The sequence below is a fragment of the Manduca sexta genome, chromosome 13 (genome assembly GCF_014839805.1).
Source record: "Manduca sexta isolate Smith_Timp_Sample1 chromosome 13, JHU_Msex_v1.0, whole genome shotgun sequence".
In the NCBI taxonomy this organism is placed as follows: Eukaryota; Metazoa; Arthropoda; class Insecta; order Lepidoptera; family Sphingidae; genus Manduca; species Manduca sexta.
The window spans coordinates 11,566,855-11,590,868 of record NC_051127.1 but is presented as its reverse complement, the minus strand read 5'-3'; the positions used below and the strand labels follow the sequence as shown (position 1 = coordinate 11,590,868).

The 24,014-nt window shown below is 34.4% G+C and overlaps 1 protein-coding gene across 1 annotated transcript in view; it reads left to right on the top strand.

The window, feature by feature from the left end:
- The window catches only part of LOC115443451 (claspin), a 31,565-nt gene extending 8,465 nt beyond the window's left edge, over positions 1 to 23,100 (top strand). Inside the window, exons 15-23 of the mRNA XM_037438213.1 lie at positions 45 to 218; positions 630 to 700; positions 3,067 to 3,070; positions 7,388 to 7,543; positions 10,226 to 10,368; positions 13,432 to 13,691; positions 14,446 to 14,597; positions 16,894 to 18,456; positions 21,123 to 23,100. Coding sequence (XP_037294110.1) covers positions 45 to 218; positions 630 to 700; positions 3,067 to 3,070; positions 7,388 to 7,543; positions 10,226 to 10,368; positions 13,432 to 13,691; positions 14,446 to 14,597; positions 16,894 to 18,447 — 2,514 coding nt within the window. The 3' untranslated portion in view covers positions 18,448 to 18,456; positions 21,123 to 23,100. The remainder of the gene's footprint in view (positions 1 to 44; positions 219 to 629; positions 701 to 3,066; positions 3,071 to 7,387; positions 7,544 to 10,225; positions 10,369 to 13,431; positions 13,692 to 14,445; positions 14,598 to 16,893; positions 18,457 to 21,122) is intronic.
- The last annotated feature ends 914 nt before the right edge of the window (positions 23,101 to 24,014 follow it).

Below are 24,014 nucleotides of genomic sequence, written 5' to 3'. Positions count from 1 at the left end.
AAACCCATAAAATCTCAATGGGAGTGTACTTGTACTTTTTACAGCAAAACTACCACAGTTCACTCCTAACACGCGGGCGTGGTGCTCTTGCGCGCCTCGCCGCTCTCGCCACTCCCCTAGCAGTCGATGAAGACTCAACTAAAGTCGCTACTGTGGCGCAGAAGAATCAGCGAAACTTCGTGTTTGCCGCAATTACTAAAGAGGACAATGGACCTAAGGTAAGTTTTGTAGAAAGTCAACATATGAAAACGTGGTCAGAACCCAAGGCAAATCTATAGTCCACTATAGACTTTTCCAGGGTTTCAATAAAAAAAAAACAGAGTAGCCTATGTCCTATAAAAAGTTCAACATTGGTTAAGATGCGAAAGCTAAACGAATTGATAAACAGTGTTTATTTACTAACAGAAATAAAGATAATATTATAAAATCTAGCATAATTTAATGCAGACATGAATTTAAGTAATTTATACACATATAAAAAATGTATCACCTGTACTTTAATCACTAAAAATGAAAGAGTTGCCCGTGTTCTCGATTAACTATAAAGATAGGCACTTGACTTTTTTATCTTCATTTCAATAATGTGTTATTACAAATGCTTCTAACAATATTATTTTATTTCTTTGCAGGTTACGAAAAGGAAAGCCGACAGTAAAATGGACACACCGAGACTTGTAAAGAAACTAAAGACTAAAGAGAAGCAAACACTTACTAGAAATAGTTTATTGGATCATTTAAAAATTTGAATACAGACTTTATAATATAGACCTATAGTAATTATTTCACATTTTAAGTGTCTCCAATAATAATTTATTTTAATAGGTGTAATTGTTTCTAAGAATGTGTAAATAAAGTGCCCTTATTTTAAATATTGTTGACATACTATTTTAGCTGCAATTATAAATAAACAAATATTTTAAACATTGTTTTTTTTTATTCCACCTGCTATAAAATGTGTTACTGTAAGGACCTGTTTCACAATTTTGTTTGAAGGCTCTTAAATAGCTAATGTAGATAGTACTTCATTTATGACCATTATGCGATTATAAATTATTAGTGTGACTGGTATTTGGTCGGCTTATAAATTTATGTGACTTAGGTATAAGTTCAAGTAGTATTAACTCAGAAGTTGTGGAACTGACTGTTAAGGTCGTCATCGTAAAATAATCATAATATTTAGCCAAAAAAGCTAAACACATGTGATGACATTCATCAGTTTTCATACTATCATCCTCCGGGGCGTATAAGCCGTTCCTTGGACCATTTACTAATACTTTAAATTTATGCGGGTGTCCAATAAGAGAATGTTTTCCCAAACGTTTGTATTCTAAACAACCTTTTTCTTCACAAAAATAAAATAAAAAGGATTTACTTTACTGCACACAAAGAAAAAATATTTGAAATAATAGAGTGGGTATAGGCGATTTGAAGTTTTGAATTTGTTCAACTACTTGTGTGGCTGACTGTACTATAAAAATATTTAGTGTTTTCTGGTGTAGAAAGCTATGTAATCGAATCTCTCTGTCCATGGCTCATGATAAAATAATATAGGTAGATATAGTAAAGTTTATCAATGGCGCGAACAGTTAGTATAAGAAACAAATGTGTCATGTTCACAATGATAGAGCTGTGAACAAAAATTATGGATAACTGCCATAGTTAAAGAATTATCGAATAAAATAACAACAAATAATATATTAAATAAATTATTTTATTATTTACGTTACTATTTATTATATGGTATAATTTTATGATATTTATATGGTAACATTTTGAACATTTTATAAGGTTGGGTGCATTGCTGACAGATGTTTCCTTCCGTTTTCTCGTGTCGTTGTCTCCTCCCGCTTTTGTTTAATCTTTCTATCCTTTTCACTCTCTAAGCACCACTCTGTACGGCTGCGCAGTTGTCTCTATCAACCCAGTCGTTTTCACCCCGTGCGTGTGGTGTCCCGTGCGTTCAATCAATGCTTTTTTCTGTGGCGGTGTGGGGTAGTAGCGTAGCTTGGAAGAGTTTCTAGTCAAGAAAAAATCATAAAAAACTTATTAAAGTACTCCTGATAAAGGTAGTACTATTTTGTCGAAATGGCGAATGAAAATACCGAGATCAGCGATATCATTAAGAAATGCAAAATTCTTCTGTTGGATATTGAAGGAACAACAACATCGATCAGCTTTGTTAAGGTAGGTCTAACGATTGGCCGGCCGGTGTTTTTTCTCAACGTGTGCTTGTGAATTTTACTTATCATTCATGATTATTACGCAGATTGCGTCTCACGTAACTATTTTCTTGTTATTTTAAATATGCAAAATCGTCATGTTTCCGATTCGCAATATGGAGGACGAAACCAAAATGGTACCCCATTTCATGCCGTCTTTATTGTCTCACTTATCCACGTGTTACTAAACTGAGAATCCGTTTCATAGTTTTGTTGTAAACCGAGATACTTGTCTATAATATTATGATGTTCATTAAAATTATTTTTTAATGATTTACAAATATTTCGTGCGCCGGCCGGAGATTTCTTAGTAGATATATCAATATGTTTTATAATATTCCTTGTTTTATAACAAACATTTGTGTTTCCATTGGACCGTGTGGTTAATATTTCGGTAATTGATTTGCAATCAGACATTCATGTACCTCAGTGTGCTAGTATACCTACCGGCATGAACAGCTGTTCGTAGCAGCTGGCTTGTAAAAAAATATGGAACAGTTAACTGTCCTCTTTCAATAAGCGTCAAGTGAGCATACCCTCGCCTTGTCGCACTCGTGACTCGTACGTCAAATTATGACAGAGATAAAAAATGTATAGTTGAATGTGCCGCGATAGCAACATTGGCGCGTACATTGAGTTTTTTTATCAGTTAACAATAATTACTCAAAAGTATTGTGGGAACACTTCGTGATAACATCTATTCATGTTTATCTCGCTTGAGTTTATACGTCTGTGGGTCATTCTGTTTTTTCATTGAAGTTTGGTCTTGGAATATTTTAATAAATTATCAAATGATTTGTATATACAGTTTTGGAAAATAGTAACAACTATATTTAACGTAAGTCAGGAATGTAATGCAATATAGAGATTTCTAATGTTTATAATTTTAATTTATAACAAAAATCATACATACCTTTTTTGATTAGAAACATGTATAAATTGAGGATTACGATCATGTTTACATTTCTCTTTGCTGTTCTAAATAAAAAAGGTTTTACAATTTTGTTAATAAACCGAGGTTTTTTACCGCTTTCTTTAGTCATTCATATGACAAGTACGTATATAGGTAGAAGTGTAAGACGATTATGAACCTGTTAGTTTAGATTTTCTCTGGGTGTGTATAGGTTATACCTATAGGAAGCTATTAAGTACGTACTGGCTGATCAAAGTGTTTGCTTCTAATTCTTTTTAAAACTTGTTTCGTAGTTCGGTAGGCGCATAGTAAATATTAATTAGGCTACGAAATACCTAGATAAAAAAGCGTCTGTTTTGGGAGCAAAGTTTCGGGTGGATTTCCTAGTTATAACGAGACGAACTGAAACTGCGCGCCCCTTTCCCATACGACGACTTTGGTATCTTGTATTATTATCAAGTTTTGTAGGACCATATTGTGGGTAGGTACAGTCAGTCACAAAAGTAGCTAAACATATTCAAAACTTAAAACCGCCTGTACACGTTAAGTTAAACTAAAAAAATGTGTGAAAAAAAAAAACAGGACAGGCGATTTGAAGTTTCGAATTTGTTTTGCTAATTATGTGGGTAACTGTACCTACCTTTTGCCACCTAGTTAAATTCGTAATTAACATATCGTAACAAAAGGATACGGCTATTCAAATAGCAGGTACTTTCAGCTGAATGACTAACAATAATAGCCTTTGATACGTACGCCATAACTATTGATTTTACGAAGAAAGCTCAGTTCATAAATTAAACTTAATTTTGTCTAGTTTTATTTTGTACATAAATATTGATTCGTGAAGTGAGTCGGAAAGGAGATATTGTCTAAAAGTTGCTTTTAGGCACCTTCTGTTTAGTATGGTGGAGCGAGCGGCAAAGATACGAGGTGGCAAATTTGAAATTCGGATAGAGTACATCGAAATCTAAAAAATTATGGCACTTTCAGTACTTCTAGATAACTTTCCAAGGTCTTCAATGACTGTAATAGGATGAAAGTAGAATCGTGCCGGTTAGCGACCTATAGTTGAGTAGTTAACATCAGACGAGTCAAAATATTTGTATTTTGCATGTCAATTGGTGTTATATATGGTCTAGTTGTGAAACAAAATATAAAACATCGCACTTCTATTCATAAATAATTAAAAATAAGGAGAAACGTCTTAAATAGCCATTGTTAGTTTAAGGCCACTTATTCCAGTTGGTAACCACAGAAATAAGTGGAGGGTTAAGTTGCGATATTATTTTAAAGGATAAAGTTAAAGTGATAAAACAAATTTTATACATAAAATATAAAAAAAAGTCAAAAATTTATTTTAAATTAAACATAAATAAACATCAAATAATGATGAATAGGAATAGTATTTAATCACATGATATTTATTCTATTAAGTAAAATAAAAAAAAAATACTCACGAATCTCGTGGTTCACTTCTGATCATACTTACTTGAGCAACTTATTTTAGTTTGCAGTAATTATTATTCGTTATAAGTGTTAGTGGTCGCCAACTGCCAACGATCGTGTTTTGTGAACCATATCTATAAGGGACTTTTCATGAGAGAATTAGACAGTTTTACCAAGAAATATGGGGTTGTCAACTCCAAATACTAAATGATAACTTAATATTAAGAAATAAATAAGCCAAATAATCCAAGATTTTGCGAGTGAGAATGCGACCGCACGGTCGCTTTCTAACGTATTAATTTAAGATGCATTCCAGTGGCCAACAACCGCGTTTTATTTTAATATAAGGTAAAAAAAATGCTTTAAAACTATTAAATAATTGAAATCAATACATCATTAAAATAACTACACTTCTTACTTCAGTAAATAACTTATATTAAGGTTATAGCTTAAGGTCCATTTTTCATACATTTTGTTTCACCTTTAATCGGGGTAACTAAACAAGTATTGACAAGTAAAGAATTTAAATTCACGTCTAGTTAGTGATTAGTTCTCGCAGTTGAAAGAAAAACGTAAAAATAATTAATAATCATGGATATTTCGGCCTTTAAAAATTAATACGACGAAATTTTAAACGCCGAAATATCCACTAACTAGACGTGAATTTAAATTTTACTACTGTTACCAGATTAAAGGTGAAACAAAATGTATGAAAAATGGACCTTAAGCTATAACCTTAAGTAACAAAAATTAGCTTTGAACTCTGCGCGCCTTTTAATTTCATTATTATTTTACTGCTATTTTTCCAACCACCTCTTGTCAATATTGAATTGAGCGCCCTTTTCTTAATTTTAGGCTAATTTGTTAGTTCAAAATGCAGTCAAACATAATGGAACAACTATTCAATTATTATTAAAAAAATACTGTATGTCTTCATTTTGAAAAGAAATAAAAACAAATAATTAAAGAAGTCTATTCAGGTAAGTGGTCGCTTACTGGAGTGGTCGCGCAACCGGCACAATTACCCTACCTACCTACCTACAAAATAAATGTATTTGAATTCAGATAATTTACATAAATTCATTTTTCAATGCTAGGTGGACCTAAGATATTTATCATTTTAGAAGTAATTCTGTTGTATACCTGTTATTTAAGAACTACTTGACACATTTTTAAACTTTATTGATTTGTTTGGGATTTTAGCAAACACTTCGTTTGTTTGCACAAATATATACCTACCTAGTTTAAAATTATGTTGTTTCAGTTAAAAAGTGTTTTGTCATAATGCAAGTTCTATGATTTTAGGCGCCAATATCTAGGCTTACTTCCCGGTATTTGTTATCACATAACAAAAGTAAATAAATATACCTATTTACTTAAATATAAAGAACCTTGATCCAAAACCTTATTTATAAGTACTTCGTTATATTGTAAAGTCGTTTTATTCAAATAAAATGACGTAAAAATGTTTGGCGCGGGCACAATACGGCCACCCCACGTTTTCGTTTGATGCACCCTCCCTAAATCCATTACGATTTTAATACTATATTGACCGGATTTACTATGTTTTATATCTCATACGTTCCTAGAAGCACTTGTAATTTTTCTGCAATTTTTTTTATTTTGTTTTCACCATATTTTACTTTGAGGCACTTAACCAGTTGTGTTTAGAAGAGAATAACTGCACTGATGGACCGTTGCCAAATATTAATATTGTATTTGCAGTTAATTATATTATACTTATCTTTTTCAATACAATTATTGAGATAATTGTTTATACCTATAGGGGTATTTGACGCGAATATAATATTAAATATATGGTTTCTGACGTACCATTTGTTATAATGATAAATTAGTCAATCATTACTTATTTCAAATCGTAAACAAATTTTTCTCCTATACGATTGAAACAGGTAGTCATTAACCGGTAATCGAAGCGGCGACATATCTAAAATTAGAGCAATTTTTTCTCAAAGTAGGTACAATGCGGCTGTACGTTACGTCTCGTCGCGTCGGGTTGGGTCGGCTAGTTAGGCTCGCTATCCGGTTTGGACACCGGCGGCAAGGCACACAGTTCATTCACCCATCCGAGCTTGCCGCATCGTAGACGATGCAGTTTCACTAGGGTATCATGTTATGCTAAATTTTAAGGTTCCTCCTTTGAATATCGCTTGTGAGTAAAGTTGCGAAATTTACATTGGGAGACTTCTTGTAGTGGCCTTTTAAATCTATTTAATGCTCTGACTGTTTTAAGGCGTAATTGTATGTTACGTTTAATTATTAACTGAGATTGTATTTAGTTCCAAATAACACGACATTGTTATATTTTCCCACGTAAATATTATATAGTTTGTTCATAACATGAATACCCCAAGTTTACCTAGGAAATCATGTTATTACGAATTAGATATTGTGAAGCCCATGTTCATGAAGATTAACGTTGATTCTTGAAATATGATTAAATGATATCTTAAAATAAGTAAACATGTTGTAAGAACTAGTCACTCATAGGATGAACGGGGAATGGAAGATTGACTTTTGTTATAACTCTCATCTCTGGACTATTGCTGCAATTCCAAAAATTATTTCATTTTTAGAAGCTAAATTATCTTTTAGTGGCAATTCTCGATAGATTTTTTTTATTATCCTTAAAAATCTATTACGCGTGCAGAGTCGCGAGCAAAAATAAAGCGAGATATGCGACATCTATCCGTAATTGCCCATGTTTTAAACTTATCCAACAGTGACTTTCACGCGGATGGAACGCTGAACAATAGCTAGGTAGTAATAAAAACGTTTATTGTTATAGGACAAGCTGTTCCCTTACGCAGAAGAGAACGTAAAGGAGTTTCTTGACACAAAATGGGAGGAAGATGATGTGAAGGAAGCAGTGGCGGCGCTGAGGAAGCTGGCCCTCGAAGATCAGGAGAAGAATGTCGAGGGAGCAGTCGTTATCCCTGGCGAGGTATGTAATTGTTTTGATCATAAAAATTGTTGTTTTTTACTGAGACCGAGAAAACAAAAAAAAAATTGGGATAAGTAAAATTGAGTTGAGAAATGGTCATCATTTGTACGTTTCCTATAATATTGGATGTTACTGTGGTAGTGGTAAGTCTTTCATATGTGAGTTCCGGTTTGAAGGACATTGTAGCCAGTGTAACTACTGGATATAATGAGACTTTATATCTCAAGTCTCAGAATGGCGAGCGCAGTGGAATACCAAACAGTACTTTATAATTCAAGGTCATATCACTTATCATCAGGTGAAGGACAAGCGTCTCGTCTCGTCATTCAAAGAAATAAGAAAAATATATAAATAATGCTGGGCTCAGTGTCATTGAAGCCAGCTTAATTGCCGAGCATTATGAGACACAACATCTTGTCTCAGGCTGAGGAGCGCAGTGGCATTTCTACAAAGTACTGTATGGTGTTGCTATCAGTCCTGGATTTGAAAATAGGCCGTATAGGCCGCGGCCTATGGGCGGCAGCCTCTTAGGGGCGGCGGATTTTAGGGGACGCACACTCGATTTAATTAATCATTTGTTTATTTAACTTTAGTGCCTTCCATAATATGTACAAACATACATATGGCGGTGGAAATAAAGTAGCCTACACTAAAAAAAAATATAAATCCGGCACTGGTTGCTACTGTTTATCTACTGGCTGTCACATCGCCTACCATCAGACGAAGGCCATTCTCGTCTCGTCATTTAACAGCAATAAAAAAGGGCCCTGAAATTATGGGATTAATAGTTATAACGCTCAAAGAAGCCGCATGATTTAAGAGAAATCTGTGCGTTGCCAATCGTAATGGTTTTTGGACCTCCGGAAATTTCTAATTGCTCGAATCGTTTTTATATCACATTGTTTCAATGGTACTTTATGGTCGGGCAGTTGGCCTATGCTTATGTATAAAATTATACAGACTTGTGTCTCTTGGAAATATGTTTTCTTGCTTTGGCTGTCCAACCTGTTAAAGTACTCTTCCTGTAATATTTATAAAATTTTTATTTCCTCTTCGGAAAAAATATGTTGATTGATACTTATCAATAATATACTTATATTAAACTTGTCGATTGCGATAGTTAAAAATATACATAGTACAATATATTATGTATGTAGATTGGCGAAGTCATTTCAGAGACTTCAGAGATAAAATTGGGAAACCTTCTTTATTGAGAGGTATACCAACCATCCGCACATGATAATTATGTTTTAGTGAGTAAGTAAGTTAAATTGCTTTTTAAATATTATTTCCGTATAATATTTGTCTCAAACTAGTTTTTAATATTTATGTTTAGACTTACTTTTGTACTGTTGAATTAAGTCAAAAATATTAATGAAGAAAGATCTTAAAAAAATCTTAATTTTTTCGAATATACGACGAAAATTGGTGCCGAGGTTCAAATTGATTGCTTGATCTTTATGAATGGTTCGACTGATAAAAAGACTTGCATAAAACGAAGCGTTGTTTGCTTCTTCACTCGCGAGACATGATGACAACTATTGTAAAAAATCAAATCTTATAAAAATGTATTTCTAACGATAATAAATTATCGGGATCAAGAAGGCTGCCTGTGTATTAATCCATGCCATGGTCTATCAGTTATCTAAATTTCATCCAATTTTGTCCATCAGTTTTTGCGTTTACTTTCATTGTTGACATTAAAGAAAGAAAAACAAAATTACTGGTCAGAGGCTAAGAATCTAAATCGTCCAAATTTTATAACAAAAAACAGACCTTAAAAATAAGTTGTTTAAATTCTAGTCAGATTCGGTTTCGGAGAAAGTTAAAATAACAGGATATCTTATTGCAGTCCAGAATCTGTCGGAAGCTATCATCGGGTTTTAGTCTCTGTGTGGTATGCCAATCACCAGGAAAAAAATATAGTAACACTTTAATACACGCTATTGCACAGGGCTTGCCGTCCTGAGATATTAGATGTCTCATAATGCCCAGTATGTATACTGGATACAATATCCTTTAAACCGAAAAACAATGACAGTGCCTTTCAGCAGAAATTCACATTGCCGTGGTATCCTATTAATCCTAGTCGGGCTCCATCTATGTCTCGCATTCTAGAAACTCTACCACGAGTAAGCATTGGGGCGCGTTGCTTTATTGGTATATGTATACTTCTTAAAATTAGATTGAATACTTAATAATTTATGGTTCAATACTTTAAGTAAGAAGTAAAAAAATTGCATTGTAAGCGCTATTCCGTGCAGCACTTCAAGGAAAACCAAGCTTACTGGTTAAAGAATGGTCCAAATCTGATCTGAATGTTCAGAAATTACCTTATATACAAACTTTAAATTTTCCTTTGTAATGTTAGTATATAGTTTAAAAACTATTGTATAATTATTTGAAAGGCATGAAATTTGGAGATAAATATTCAATGTGTTATGAGTGCGGTGACTACATTTTAATTGCTCTGAATACCATGTCCTTCAAATCTAAACACAAAAGTGCAAATTTGCACAATGTTGTCTTTTGGGCAGTAGACAAAGCGGAAGTTTCGTCGACCATAATCATACCTACTCTGAGAGATTCTTATTTACCGAAGTTGTAAATACATAAAATAACCGGTTATTATTTTTTATTTTCCAGATATTGTCTAGTACGAATATTGTTTCTTTGTTCCAGGACGCTTCTAAAGAGGAGCAGATCGAAGGCCTGGTGAAGAATGTCAAGTGGCAAATGTCGTCCGACCGTAAGGCTGGACCGTTGAAGCAGCTTCAAGGACTCATTTGGAAACAAGGATACGACAAAGGCGACATTAAAGGACAGTGAGTATTTTTTTTTATAATATTTTTAGACACGCTGCATTGTTACTTTGTGGGCTCTGAGTTAGATTTTGAGGCTCGGAATATAGTCGTAGGGTATTTTTCATAATCTGCATGGAAGTCGCAGTTTATCTCAGGCGGCGGGCTTTGAAAAATAAGATAAATCGTGTCTGCAACATTTGTGTAAAAATGTTTTGACGCCTGAGTATCATAAGGCTTCACCTTCACGGTTACCTTTGCGAAAGCAATTGAATACATTTCATGGAGTGTTGGAATATTTGGGATTTAAGACTCAACAGATTAATTAATGCATGTCTCCATTCACAACATGGCGGTAGGCTCGCCACCTGTCACATCATGGGATGGAACACACTTGGCGAAAAGTGGGTGCCCTCGTTGTGCCTCTGCATACCCATTTGGGGATAAATACGTAATTGGTGTGTATAAAAAATAAAACAAATAACAAGAAAAATCTAATAATTTGTAAAAAACATATTGCGATGAGGTTCGCTGGGTGACTACTACTGAATATTTAAAGAAATCTCAGATTAGTCTAAAAATATTGAAAAAAATTAATTCTTAAGCCTTGATGAAAAAAAATGGGTATAAGGCGTGTATGTGATTTTGATGCATTTTTTTTATTTTAAAGCTGAGGTAATCGAGATAGTTCTTAGCATCGATATATTTGTACTACGTACTATATTTGGCATTCCGAACGTTCACTGTGTTCAACTGCATTGAACTGTAATCCATTCAAACAGATTTTAGTATGATGTCAATATTTATGCTTGTGGCTGTGTACGAAGTGGCGCTCATAATATAAAAATACGAGTCTAGGTGCAAACCTGAAAGTGAATAAAAATATATTAGTCAAATAAGTAAAATTATTTGTTCAAGTGAATAAATAGATTATAACAGTGATGTTTTGGTTGCCAGTTTAGTTCAGATTAAGAACAAATAGTTTATATGGACGTTCGTGTCTACAGAATATATACGTAAATGGTTCTTAGTTATAATTTAGGAAGATCTACTCAGGCGTTTGAAGATCATGAGCTCTTTCCTACGGTCACAGGTCTGATTGATTTGTAATCGGGTATACCATTACTTTAGTAGTATTTGAACTTGTACAGTAGCAACCGTGAGCTGATGTTACATCATGTAGTCTGCGCGATATCCTACTCCTCAGCAACTTACAGCATGGTGAAGAAAATAGTAATTTAAAAAGATTTTAATTAACATGTATTAGTAAATATACCTAAAACCGACTAAAAAGTAAACAATAAAATGTGTTTGTCCATTAAGTATAAGTACCTAGCAATATTTTGACCCAAACGTCGTTGAGTCAGACGAGCGAACCCCCCGGGTCGGGGGGACGAACATACTTCTTTAGCGGTAGCGTTTTACATGATAGTTCTCTACCAGGAGTATTGATATGCTTAAGTAGTAACGTTAGCTAGACACAAATTTCGGACTACTTTTGTTAATGTTAGGATATTTGTATCCGATTTCCGGTATCAGCCCGTGTATATCCGGTATTAAGCCGGTATAGTTATGTTGACTAGCGAGCGATAATCGTCACTCGTCAATGGAAACTCTATTCTACCCTACTCCGCTTACCTTCAGGTAAGGTCATTTTGCCTTGCATTTATAAAAGACAAAAATCTATAAAGAGCGTGTATTGTCAGGATGGACTAGAAACTTCTATAACTAGTTGGTTAAATTGCATCCACACGATGCCCCCTTCAAATTTAAGATTGATTTATAACTGTATTGCGTATAAAATAGCGACCATTTACAACGAACTTGAGCTAATCTGTATTTAGCTGTCGAATAATTTATCTATTCGTCTACGATTCTACACGTTTGCACATCTATTATTTCAAAGTACCTGACGTTTGCGGTCACCCTGAACAAATACCTATTGCAAGGCTCCAAGGTGTCTGGGGAATATATTTTTAAATATTTTACAGCTATAAAGACAATTTTACTTTAGATTTCGATGGACATCGAGTATTTCGAAATGCTATTGGTATCGCGAAGTTATTCAAATCGACTTTTGCACCTCATACGCTTATTTCTTTAAGGATTTACAAAAGTAAGGTTTATTATTCACAATGGGTGGATTGTAATCAACCATTTATTTATTTAACACCATTATTAGTGGCGAAAGCCAGACTTACTGTTACGATCACGAAATGAATAGGCAGTCAAAATGGCTGTTTTTTTAAAACAATTATTCATTATTATTTCAAACAATTATTTGAAAAGTCTAGAACAGAAATTTTCTTTTCTTTACAACACATTTGTTGGAAATAAAATTGCTTAATTTTTTAAGGAAAAGGGATAAAAAACAACGCTTGCGAAAATAAGAAAACATATTAATGCAAGATCTTACGGAATTGTTTCAAAAGTTATTTTGTAAACAGGTCAAGACTCAATAGCAATATCCTGTTAGTATATGCTTCCTTTACCAGATAAAGTGTATCTGGGCCAAATTTAGGTAGAGGAACATCTTTGAACGTTCTATAAGATTGATGGTAATTTGCTATGCTGTCTGTCTTGATTAGACATTACGTCTCAGGTTTTTTTTTTCACAAAGCACTAAACTCAAAGGCCTGTAATGTTATGGAGAAAGAGGCCTTGTTTTACATGATAATAATAATAAAGGCCGGTTGTCCAGAGCGTCAACAACCAAGTTCTATTGGGACGTCAAAAGTTGCAGCTTGATGTGTTCACTTAACAGATAAGATCCGATGTCAGAATAAAGTTAAAGGCATTATTAGACAATACACTGATGTGCGCCAAGGTAGCTCAAGGCTAGCACTGACAGAGAGATCAACATCTATAAAAACGTACACACAGCTCACGCTTGTTGTTTCGAAGTATATATTATGTATGTGTATATAGTAATATTAAACGTATATTTTGCCAAGCTTATGTCGTCTCTTGTTGTCACTGTCAGTCATATGAAAAATCCTGGGTTAAAGCTATATGTTTATCGAAACAAACCTTGCAAATGACTTATTGTTCGTCCTTAAAAAACTAAATTAAATATGTATATTTCAGCGTATACGACGACGTCCTACCGGCCCTCGAACAATGGCGCTCTGTACAGGGGCACAAAATCTACATTTACTCATCGGGCTCGGTCCAAGCTCAAAAACTACTGTTCGGCCTGTCTTCCTCCGGTGACTTGCTGCCGCACATCGACGGCCATTTCGACACCGCGGTGGGCGCCAAGCAGGAGGAATCGAGCTACAAAGCTATAGCTGAGAAAATTGATTGCAAGCTCGATGAGATTCTATTTTTAACCGATATTGTGAAAGGTATGGCCATTTTCTAATCATATTTGTTTATAAGGTCTGATTTGTTCATCATAACTTGAGTGTCCCCTTATTGTTGAAGCTAAGTCATTGTTGTCTTTTAATATCTTTGTACATAACTTATGCTATTTCAGGTTTGGTTATAGTCGTTTTGTCGGTCCTGAAAAATTTACATTTGAAGGACTAATCGACATCTCCTCGCTCTTTTACATTGTGACAAATGTTTTGTGTTCCGAAATTACGTTGGCGATAGCCACATATTTCAATTTTAATAAATTTCGAAGGTTTTATCTTCTGAGAAAATATATTTAAAAGTATGTAACTGGTAAAAATATGAAAATCTACAAATCATCACTATAGATTCAATCCACTCAATCGTAAATAGTAAAAGCATTGTTTTTCATTCACCCATAACATTTTAAGATTTTTTTTTTTTTTTTTTTTTTTATTTTATTATTTGTTTAGGGTTTTTGTCCACAACATACCAATCCTATTGTATCATATAGTAGAATCACACAGATTAAGAAATAGACATACAACCTACACATCTAAATGATGGTCGCTAAATTACAGAGCCCCTTTGCCACATCAGTAAAAATTTTAAGTTGTTTACCTCAGAAAAGTCTATATTTCTTCCAATTCCTGTTAGTAACGAACAGTTTTCTTGCCCAGGTAGGGGTTAATCTACCAATGATGTTGCTACAGATTTTTTTCATCTTTTTCAGCATTATAAAAATACTGTCAATCTGTTTCACAGAGGCAGAGGCGGCTCGCGCGGCCGGCATGTTCGCGGCGCTGGTGAGCCGCGAGGGCAACGCGCCGCTCCCCGCCGACGCCGCCGCCGCCTACCCCGTGCTGCACAGCCTGGCGCAGCTCACCGCCACCAACAAGCGCAAGCCCGACACCCAGGTGCTATGATCACGTATATGCACCAACAGTAGCGCTTCATGCATGCACTAGTAGTTAGTTTCTCTCAAGTAGATAACAGGTGAGTGGTACGTAGTTTACGGTTGCAGGCTTTTTTGTGTTGTGATTAATTTAGTTATACCCTCCTAAAATTTGAAAGTTTAATTTAATAAAGTTCTTTAATACTCGTAACATTAGTAAAAGCAGTACTTCTAAAATTTGGTTCTGATTCGGTAAACCACAAAACAAATTTTTAGTTATAAATTCTCCACTGTCATTTCATCAACAATTATTTAAATGACATCAGCTTGCTATGGCCAGACAGTTTTAGGAATGCTGACTTTATTGGGAACAACTAGCTTTCTTGACCTTTCCCTCAATCGTAGGCTTTATATGGTGTAGTTATAAATGAAATAAATAGTTTACGTCGGCAAAATTCAGTCGTTAAATCTTGGTAAAGAATATAATTTCATATAAGTGCTATGAAACAAAAAAGAGTTGCCTTACAGGCATGTGACGCCATCGGAAACTTCTATGCAGGCGAAGAAAAAGGGATCGTGCGATATTTTCACCACGCCCCCATTCTTGCGCATTGCAATATTTAAACAGTGAAGTGCCGCCTTATTTCTTGACCCAAATTTTAATGCTGTTTTTCCGAAATAGCTTATTTTTCGCAAAATATAGCTTGGCACTGATAATGTAGTTAGTTAGTGAGACAATATTCCAAATTTGCATGTACAACTTTAGTAATATCATTCAGAACTATGTATGTGGTATACAAAAGTTATGTTTACATTTGTTATATATTTTTTAATAAAATATTTTTTTGGGAATTATTTGTCATTTCTTTTTTCTAGAATAAACCGTACAATGAAATAAAATATTTTGAAAGCTTATTCCTATATATTCCTTTGAAAAATAATTTTGATTAGGGTTGTATTATCACTAATGTTAAGACGGCTTTGGTGTTGTGTATTGATAGTCATTGGGATGCTTGACCTCCTATAATGCCCTCCAACGCCCTCAACTCTCCTTTTCCCACCACTACTTCTCCTAATTGAAGACATAAATCCATGACAAATAGACATGAAGATATCAACAAAATATCACGCCATAACATTTTGTTGTCGCTTTGGCAATGCGTCGTCATGGTGACTGACAAACGTTCATTCACAGAAAATAGACATGCGCAGCTTGTAAATGTGTTATACGCGCCAGTTTTTGGTAATCGACCTATAAATCATGTATGATAAACTTGTTAACCTCTATATGTATTAGGGAAACAAAAACCTTGGAGCGTGGTATCGCTGAAAAGATAATTGATTGTTTTATATGCAATTGAATGATGAAACGACTAAGCTGCTAGGCTGATGGTAAATAACCCAACTGGCCATTAACAAGCAGTAACTAAGCCGAAATTCTAATTAAACTATTCCTTGGCATTGCACTGTGTACGACACCCTGCGATATGAGATGTTTAGGCTCATAATGCCCAGTTCAAACCGGAACACAACAAAGCTTTCATAATGTTGACTAGCGGCAAAACTATATCTATACAATGCGGTGGTATCTGGCCAGCGAGGCTTGAGCATACGAAAGAATTCCTATGGGTAGGGAAAATATGACATTTCTTTAAAATATTAGCTTGGTTATTATTTTTATATATATATGGAGTTCCACAAGAAAATCAAAAAATGTATGCTGAGAAGGTATAGAGAGAGTCGATAGGTTCTCCTAATACATGCAATGTGAAATGGAGAAATATGGGTGCAATCCACCACTGCATACCTCTGAAAAAAGGGAAATGGCTATGTAATACTAATCGGGAAGAATAGTCAGAACAAATTCCTGTGTCATAATAATTATCGGATCCCATAATCGGATTCTGTATGTGTATCTCGTTGTTTATGTAAACTTTTAATAAAACCCAAAAATTTCGAAAAAGAACTGAAAGCACCAAAATATCTAATACAATGTCGTTTATGACTTCAAGTAACGGTCAAAGTGGCTAGAAATAACTATGATTTTCGGAACTGCATTAAAATTATTATTAAGTCAGTTAGATTCAAAATATGTACAGATTAACTATCACTATGTATGTGGGAGATTTTATTACCTATTTATAGGTAGTGTTTTATACACAGGTTTTAATATTAATCTATTAAAATACCGATATTTTAAATACTTATAAGTTTAATTAATAGGACTTTAAACTATATTATTTCTTAAATCATTTTATATGAATTTTCTACTGGTAACAATTTACAAATAATTAACCTTTAAATCGTTTCTATTTCAGGATGAACAACCGGCAAAAGTGCCTAAAACTGAAACTGAAGGCGATGTCAAAACTACTGCTGATGAAATTGTTGAAAAGTCCTCTGAAGTACCTGAGAAAGCCGCTGAACCTGAAGTAGAGAAAATGGAAGTTGAAGATAAACCTGATGAAGTCCAGGAAAGCAAACCAGAGGCAGTAGTAGAAACACCAGTCCAAGTGGAAACTGTGATTGAGGAAGTTGTGGACAAAACGGAAGCTGCCACAGCTGAAGTGGAAATGAATCCAGTGGTACAGGAAGTCTCAGACAAGCCCGAAGAATCCAAATCTGAGAAGATGGAAATAGAAGCTATCGAAAAAGAAGAGGAGAAACCTGCCGAGGATAATACGAATGAGTCCAAAGATAAAGTCAAAGATAAGAATGACGATGAGAAAACGGCCCCTGTGGCTGAAGAGACTCCACCAACGGTTATTACAGAAATAGAGGAAATGACTGATGATAAACAAAATTCCAGTGAAGTTGCAGAAGTTATTGATATTGAACCGATAGTTGAAGAGCCCCCGGCAACTGAAGATATTGAAGATCTTAAAAATGTGGGTGAAGTACTAGAGAAAGAGTGTGATGAGATTCTATCCAAGGTCCAAGACGTTACTAACTTGGATAATATACCCTTAAAACCCTTACATCCTATTGTTGAAGAAACTATGGAAACTGAAAATATTGATTCGAACGATATTGTTGATAAAATTTTAGATACGGAAATGGAGATGGCTATGAAACCATGTGAAGCTGTTCCAGTTAGTACGGAAGTAGCGGAAGTGGCCGAAGTAAAAACGGACACGGATGAAAAATTCAAGAAAGCCGATCCGGATGCCGAGGCTGTTAAGGACGACAAACACGTAGAAATGGTTCCAGAAGAAAAGAAAGAAGAGTTAAAAGAGGTTGAAACAGTTGTTCCTACAGATAAGTCAAAAGATAAAATAAATGAAAAAGAGGAAACAAAACCAGAAGCTGTAGTAGAAAACGCGACATGTACAGATGTTAAGACACCTGAAGTGGAGAACAGTAAAGCGACACCAGGCGAAACCACAATGGATACAGAAGTAAAAGCTGGAGAGAGTAAAGCAAATACAGATGAAAGCAAAACAGATGAAAAATGTGAATTGGGAGACAACGTAGAAGTGCAAAAGGCAGATGCTGCCAATTCAGACCCTGTAAGTAAAGAATCACCTGTAGAAAGTTCAACCGAGAAGGATGTTGCAGAAACAAAGGAAGAAAGCACTGAAGAAGTTAAAGCTGACAGCGAAGTAACAGACGCACAAATCAACGGTAACACAACAAATGGTGATTCTGGAACAGTAAACTTAAACGGAGACGTGAGTAAGGACGAAGAATTAAGTTCCCGGCTATCAGTTGAAAATGGTAAAGATACATTAAATGGTTCAAACGGCAATTCTGTTGAAGAACAAGGACAAGGTGACAATAAAGTTGAACTTGGTGTATCGGACATTAAAGTGAAGAGCGTCGCCACGGACGAGTCTCGCAGCGATCCAATAGAGCAACCCACGGAAGCATAAAATATCTTTGTGAGTATTGTTAGTCTCCAAAAATTTATTGATTTTATCGTACTTTGCTTAAATCGGTGACTTTGCTATAACTCGATAATGTGGCAGATGTTAGTAAGCAAAACAAAACTCAGATTTACCTGAAAAGGATAAATATTCGCGTACTCTTAGAAAAAAATTAAAGAATCAATTATTGCTACTATGTGCTTACAATATGTATTAGCAATTTTGATATATTTTTTCTTTTTTTTTTATAATCCAATTAGAAAGCAAGAGCTATCTTCTGCCCTCTGACGTATTGTCATTTCAAAATTTTCCTCAGCTATTTTTACCCAAGCCTAAGGCTCTTTGATTACCTTTGGAGTATTCAAACTTATTTAAGGCCTAACGGCACTCATTATTTGGTTACAGGTGTGTTATACTTAAATCAATCAATGACTTAAACGTACCACAGCCAATTTCCAGAGTTTAAGTACGAGTTACAGCAAAATCACTATGATTAATTATCTTGCTTGTTGATTTATAATTTATTCATGAGATTGAACGGCGTTTAATGAAAAGGGTCTATCACGTATCGAAGTTGAATAACACCTAAATATTAGGAATTATTTCCAGATTCATTATTCTCAAACAGGAACAACCATCGCACTTCAGTTCCTATTGTATGGAAATGCCAGACATTCTATATCAATCAATTAAAACACATTATTTGAATTTAATCTGATCTTAAAATATTTTACGATTAGATTAGATGTTTGGATTCTTTTGACTGAACGCTGACAAAAAATTCAAATATCTTTTAAAGTTAGCAAAAGTTTACCGATGTTTTACGTGAAAAACGCCAGTTGGCCTTCAAATATAGAACAGGGTATTTAGGAGCAAATAAAACGTTTCTTTATTCTCATTTCTATATCACCATTCAATTGTGGTTAACCGCAGCATAAAGGTACTAGCTGTTTCAATAGTATATTAGTAATTGTTAGTTGGATAATTAAGGAGCGAGTACTATTATTTTTCGCTAAGGTAATATAAAAGTTTAAAAATATAATTGACCTTTATTGTGGTATCTCTGCGTAAATAAACTTTGAAAAAGGACTTCCAAGTCAAAACGTGGCGGTACACGGCGTATTGATAGTCTCATCTCGTCCGAATAGAGAAACGTTAAACTAAGACGTAGAAACGTGTTTCTAAATAGGAATTAAATTATTGTTGACTAAATTTCGCGTTCAAACCTTAGCGGCGTGCAACCTCTGACTGTTCTGAAAGTTATGTGTGTATTCTTTGTGAATTATCGCATGCTATAACGGTGAAAGAAAACATCGCGAGGAAACCTGCATATCAGAGAAGTTCATAAGAATTTCGAAGGGATTCCAAGCGAACCTGCACTAGGCTAGCGTGGTAGAAAATTATCTAAACCCTTTCAGTATTTGCGTCCCGAGCCCAGCAGAGGGACAGTATATAGTATAGAGCTAATGTTATATATATTAAATTTCGCGTTAATTGTTCTCGCTAAATGATATACTCAAAAACTATAATACTCGCAAGTATATTACCTATTGTCACTATTTTGTGATTACTTAACGTAAGGTCGCACTAAAGTTTTCTGCCACGGCCGGTTGTTTTTGCAACCCTAAAACCACTCATCGTACTCGCATTAGAATTAAAAACCGCTAGCGGTAACCGCCACATGGGAGCGTATGAGTTGAGCGTGTTATAAACTATACGCGGTTTTATTTCGCACGCCATTTTGTAACTAGTTGCTATTTTGTCGATTACGGGAACAAACGCCAGTGCATCATAAAACGACGCCGCTAAATACCACGCGCGTTTAACCGTAGTGTGACCTGTAAGGTCTTACTGTATTACCAGATTTCATAATGGAGAACTTTTTAATTCATGACAAAAGTTAAACCCTTAAGAGGTTGGAATGTTTCGACTGTTTATTTTTTTCTTTAGTAGGGGTGTTTGATTTATATTTTTCTTTATAAGTAGGTCTTCGACTATGTGGTCTGCTATTGAATATTGCGCAAGATCTAAATACAAGCATTGTATTATTAACGCGGCACACGCGTCTGTTGTAATGTAAAGATGTATATTATAACATGATATTTTTAATTACATCTCAATACATCTTTCGAAAAAAAAATCAGGAGCCCACACAAGACAGTTATAATGTATATTTATTATTCGTTTACAAGTGCGTCTATCGATACGTATTCCGATGGTAAAAAGGGAAAGATAAATTATCTTACCTGCCATGTGTGGTGATTAAAGATAATTTAAAGCTATACATCTCGTGATGTATTATACATTAATATACACTATAGCTGTGATGTCCTTTAAATATTTTTATTCGAAGTACGTTGCGCACGTTGTAATGACAAGTCGTGAATTTTCTCCAACTTGGTGGTGCTGTTAGATAGGGAGGCCAGTTAAAACAATTATAAGCTCCAAAGTATATTTTTTCTTACAGTTATCTATCTAACTTAAATGTAGTCATTGTTTTGAGTCGAAGGACATGCAAAAATATTTACTTCAAATAATCGAATCAATATAAGCATAAGGTCGACATTTTTTGACTGAATTTCTTAACAGCGCCACTAATGAAACTGTACAAGAATGTCCCCATTGTAATATAAGACTTGAACCGTTGACTTGACGCTGCATACTATTTGTATTGATTTCAGTGTCGGACGATCGGAACAGCAGGGCGTCGCAGCGTTGTTGGTTCACATCAGAAGAATGACAAGACTGAGGTTGCTTCCACGCTAATTGACATCACTTCCTAGTTTATACGTGTATTGAAATTTCACTGTGTACTGTGCGGTGACGGTTGGTGTACACTGAAAACGCCGAGCAAATGTAAATGCACAAAATTAATGTTCCGGTGTGTGCATGACGTATTATTTGTCCGTCGCGACTACGAGTTTGTGTTTATGTGACTCGTGTCGTAAATATTCGTCGTAAGTGATTAAATCTGTAAATGTAGGTCAAAAAGCGATCTTGATGTACTGTAGGGCGGCATGGCAAATAATATTTCGTGTTTGCGGTAAGAAAAGACTTGCTATGTGTGACTGTTGTCAAGTATTATGTGAATATTACAGTATTTTTTAACAAGAATTACTATTAGTGAGTGCGAACAAAATAGCGATAATGTTCAATAATCAGAGTAAACTGATTGTCCTGTAAGTCACAATTAGAGTGGCGTTTCGACATTGATTCCAATCAGTTAAACTTAAGATTACGTCAGTAACGAGAAGACATTCCTAATTTAATGATGTTATTCTGGTTTATTTGATGTTAGAGCTATTATCAAAGACTTAATATTTTTTGTATCATCTCATTTTGGTGCTTCAAATTTGCTGATCTTACGTGCCAATACATGAGCAAAATTTTGTGAGTGCTTTTTAGATATGCTGTAAGATTTAGTATTTAGTGGATTATCGGTCTCGGAAAATTGATTAGAATATATTTGAAATATATCATTAAGGAATGTTCTGTTAGTGGTAGGTGTATATCTGCGATATGTTGTTTGGTTATAAAACGCGAACTCCCCACCGCGAGGCTAACAGTGTGTGTTCTCCGTCACCGACTTTCGTATTTGACTTAGGTAAGTTCTATTCGTAAGTATTAACTGTATTGTGATTCTTAATTATCGTATATTGTATTACTCGATTTTCTTAAATCCACTGCCAAACACTCGTATTTTCATTCGCAGTCGGTCTAATGACAATGGTTATGACAGTTCCAGATGGCAACTTGTGAATACATAATCATATTTATAACAGCATCCATAACTTCACCATGTCGGTGCAATGTCAAGTCTGGGACACGCGGTACTGTGATAATGGACATGATAAAGACTGTTTATTTTTTTTTCATTTTTTGGTAATTGTTTTCTGGCTGTGTTAGGTTTATATTGGATGACGAGCGATAAGGTATGGTGTAACGTGAAACTGACTGAAATTTTACTATGAAATTGGACGGTAATGCAAAGCAACACGAGAGAAGCTGTATATTTTAAACAATGACCAAGATATAGTTTGTTTTGTGAAGAGTGAAAACAGGATTTCCGAATTTGCGTATATAATATATTCTTTCGCAAAAAACAAGTATTAAAATAAATAATAATTTTATGATAAAAGTTTACATGTTCCCTAATTATGAATTTATTCCTAAGTCATTTCTTTTTAATTAGAAATATAGTGAAGGCTGAATTTATTTTTTTCGGTTTATGACTGCAATTATTTATTTATTGATATAATTTCTATTCGACATTGGTAGACTGTATTTTATTTCTAAGCTGTAAACGTTCCTGTGTTAGCTATAAGGCCGAAGCTGTTGTGTTCAGTGAGTTGGAAATTAAATAGACCAACTTCGGATGAAAGTACGAGCCTCTTCGTTTAGACTGATTTTTTACTATTCATACTCTACTCAATCATTATCCCTGAACTGGATATAAATGGTCGAAACGCGTGACAATTATCAGAAACTGGGATAATGCGTGAGCCCGAGGGGTGCCCTAACAACTAAGTAAATCATACATCGTTTAAGTTGGTACATTTTATTGTAAAAATGAACAAGAAATCTCAAAAGCAATTGAAATGTATTAGTTTTAACTGTCACCACTAATGACGTTAAAATATAATGGATGTAGAATTTTTCTATTGCTATTTTATTTTTACTCTGAATTAAAACCTACAAAAATAAATTGTGCTTCAACATTTAAACCCTATTACTGAAAGCTATGTCTCGTATGTTGTTCATTCGCTATACGTATTGTTGCTATACATGTAAGGCTGACGTAGTAATTATGACAAAATATAAACTCCAGGAAAACTCATTTTTGAGTGGCAAAATAGCCACATAGTCCATGGGCGTTTAAACTAACTGTTTATACAGAGTACTGGTAAGTAGAACTAGAAAAATAATCTACTAAAAAGTGGCAAAAGTTGTAATAATTTTAAATTGGAAATTTTATCCTGGGCTTGTAGATGTGACGCGTGAAAGTATATTCCCTATAATCTTTTTTCCTGTTAGACACAAAGGATAATTTGGATTTTTGAACATTACAAAAATTAATTAACATTACTGTGCTGCGAACGTTTGTTAACGAAACGCCTCTACTCCGACAATACTGTTTTTTTTTTTTACTGTGAAATTGACTTTTGATTGTAAACTTTTACTTTGTTGCATATTTGTATTTTCGGTACTTAGCAGTAGTCTGCAGTAGCCTTAGAAGTACGATTTTGACTAGAAAAGTATTGCAATCGAGTTTTCAATTTATAATTTAAAAAAAATGCATACAACACAATATTTATTTTACACAACATGTCACAATATACCTTTTTGATTTAGATAGAAGGATTTATGCAATCACAATGGAAGTGAATGATAATCGTAAGTACTATAGGTGCACATGAGAACGAGAGGTTACTGGAATGTTACGCATATTTCGCTCATAATTATGCGACTTGACCGATGACCCAAGTATTGTTTATGCACTAACACAAACATGAATATAGGCAGTATATGAATATTTGCAGGAAAATAAAAATATACATACACACATAGTATTA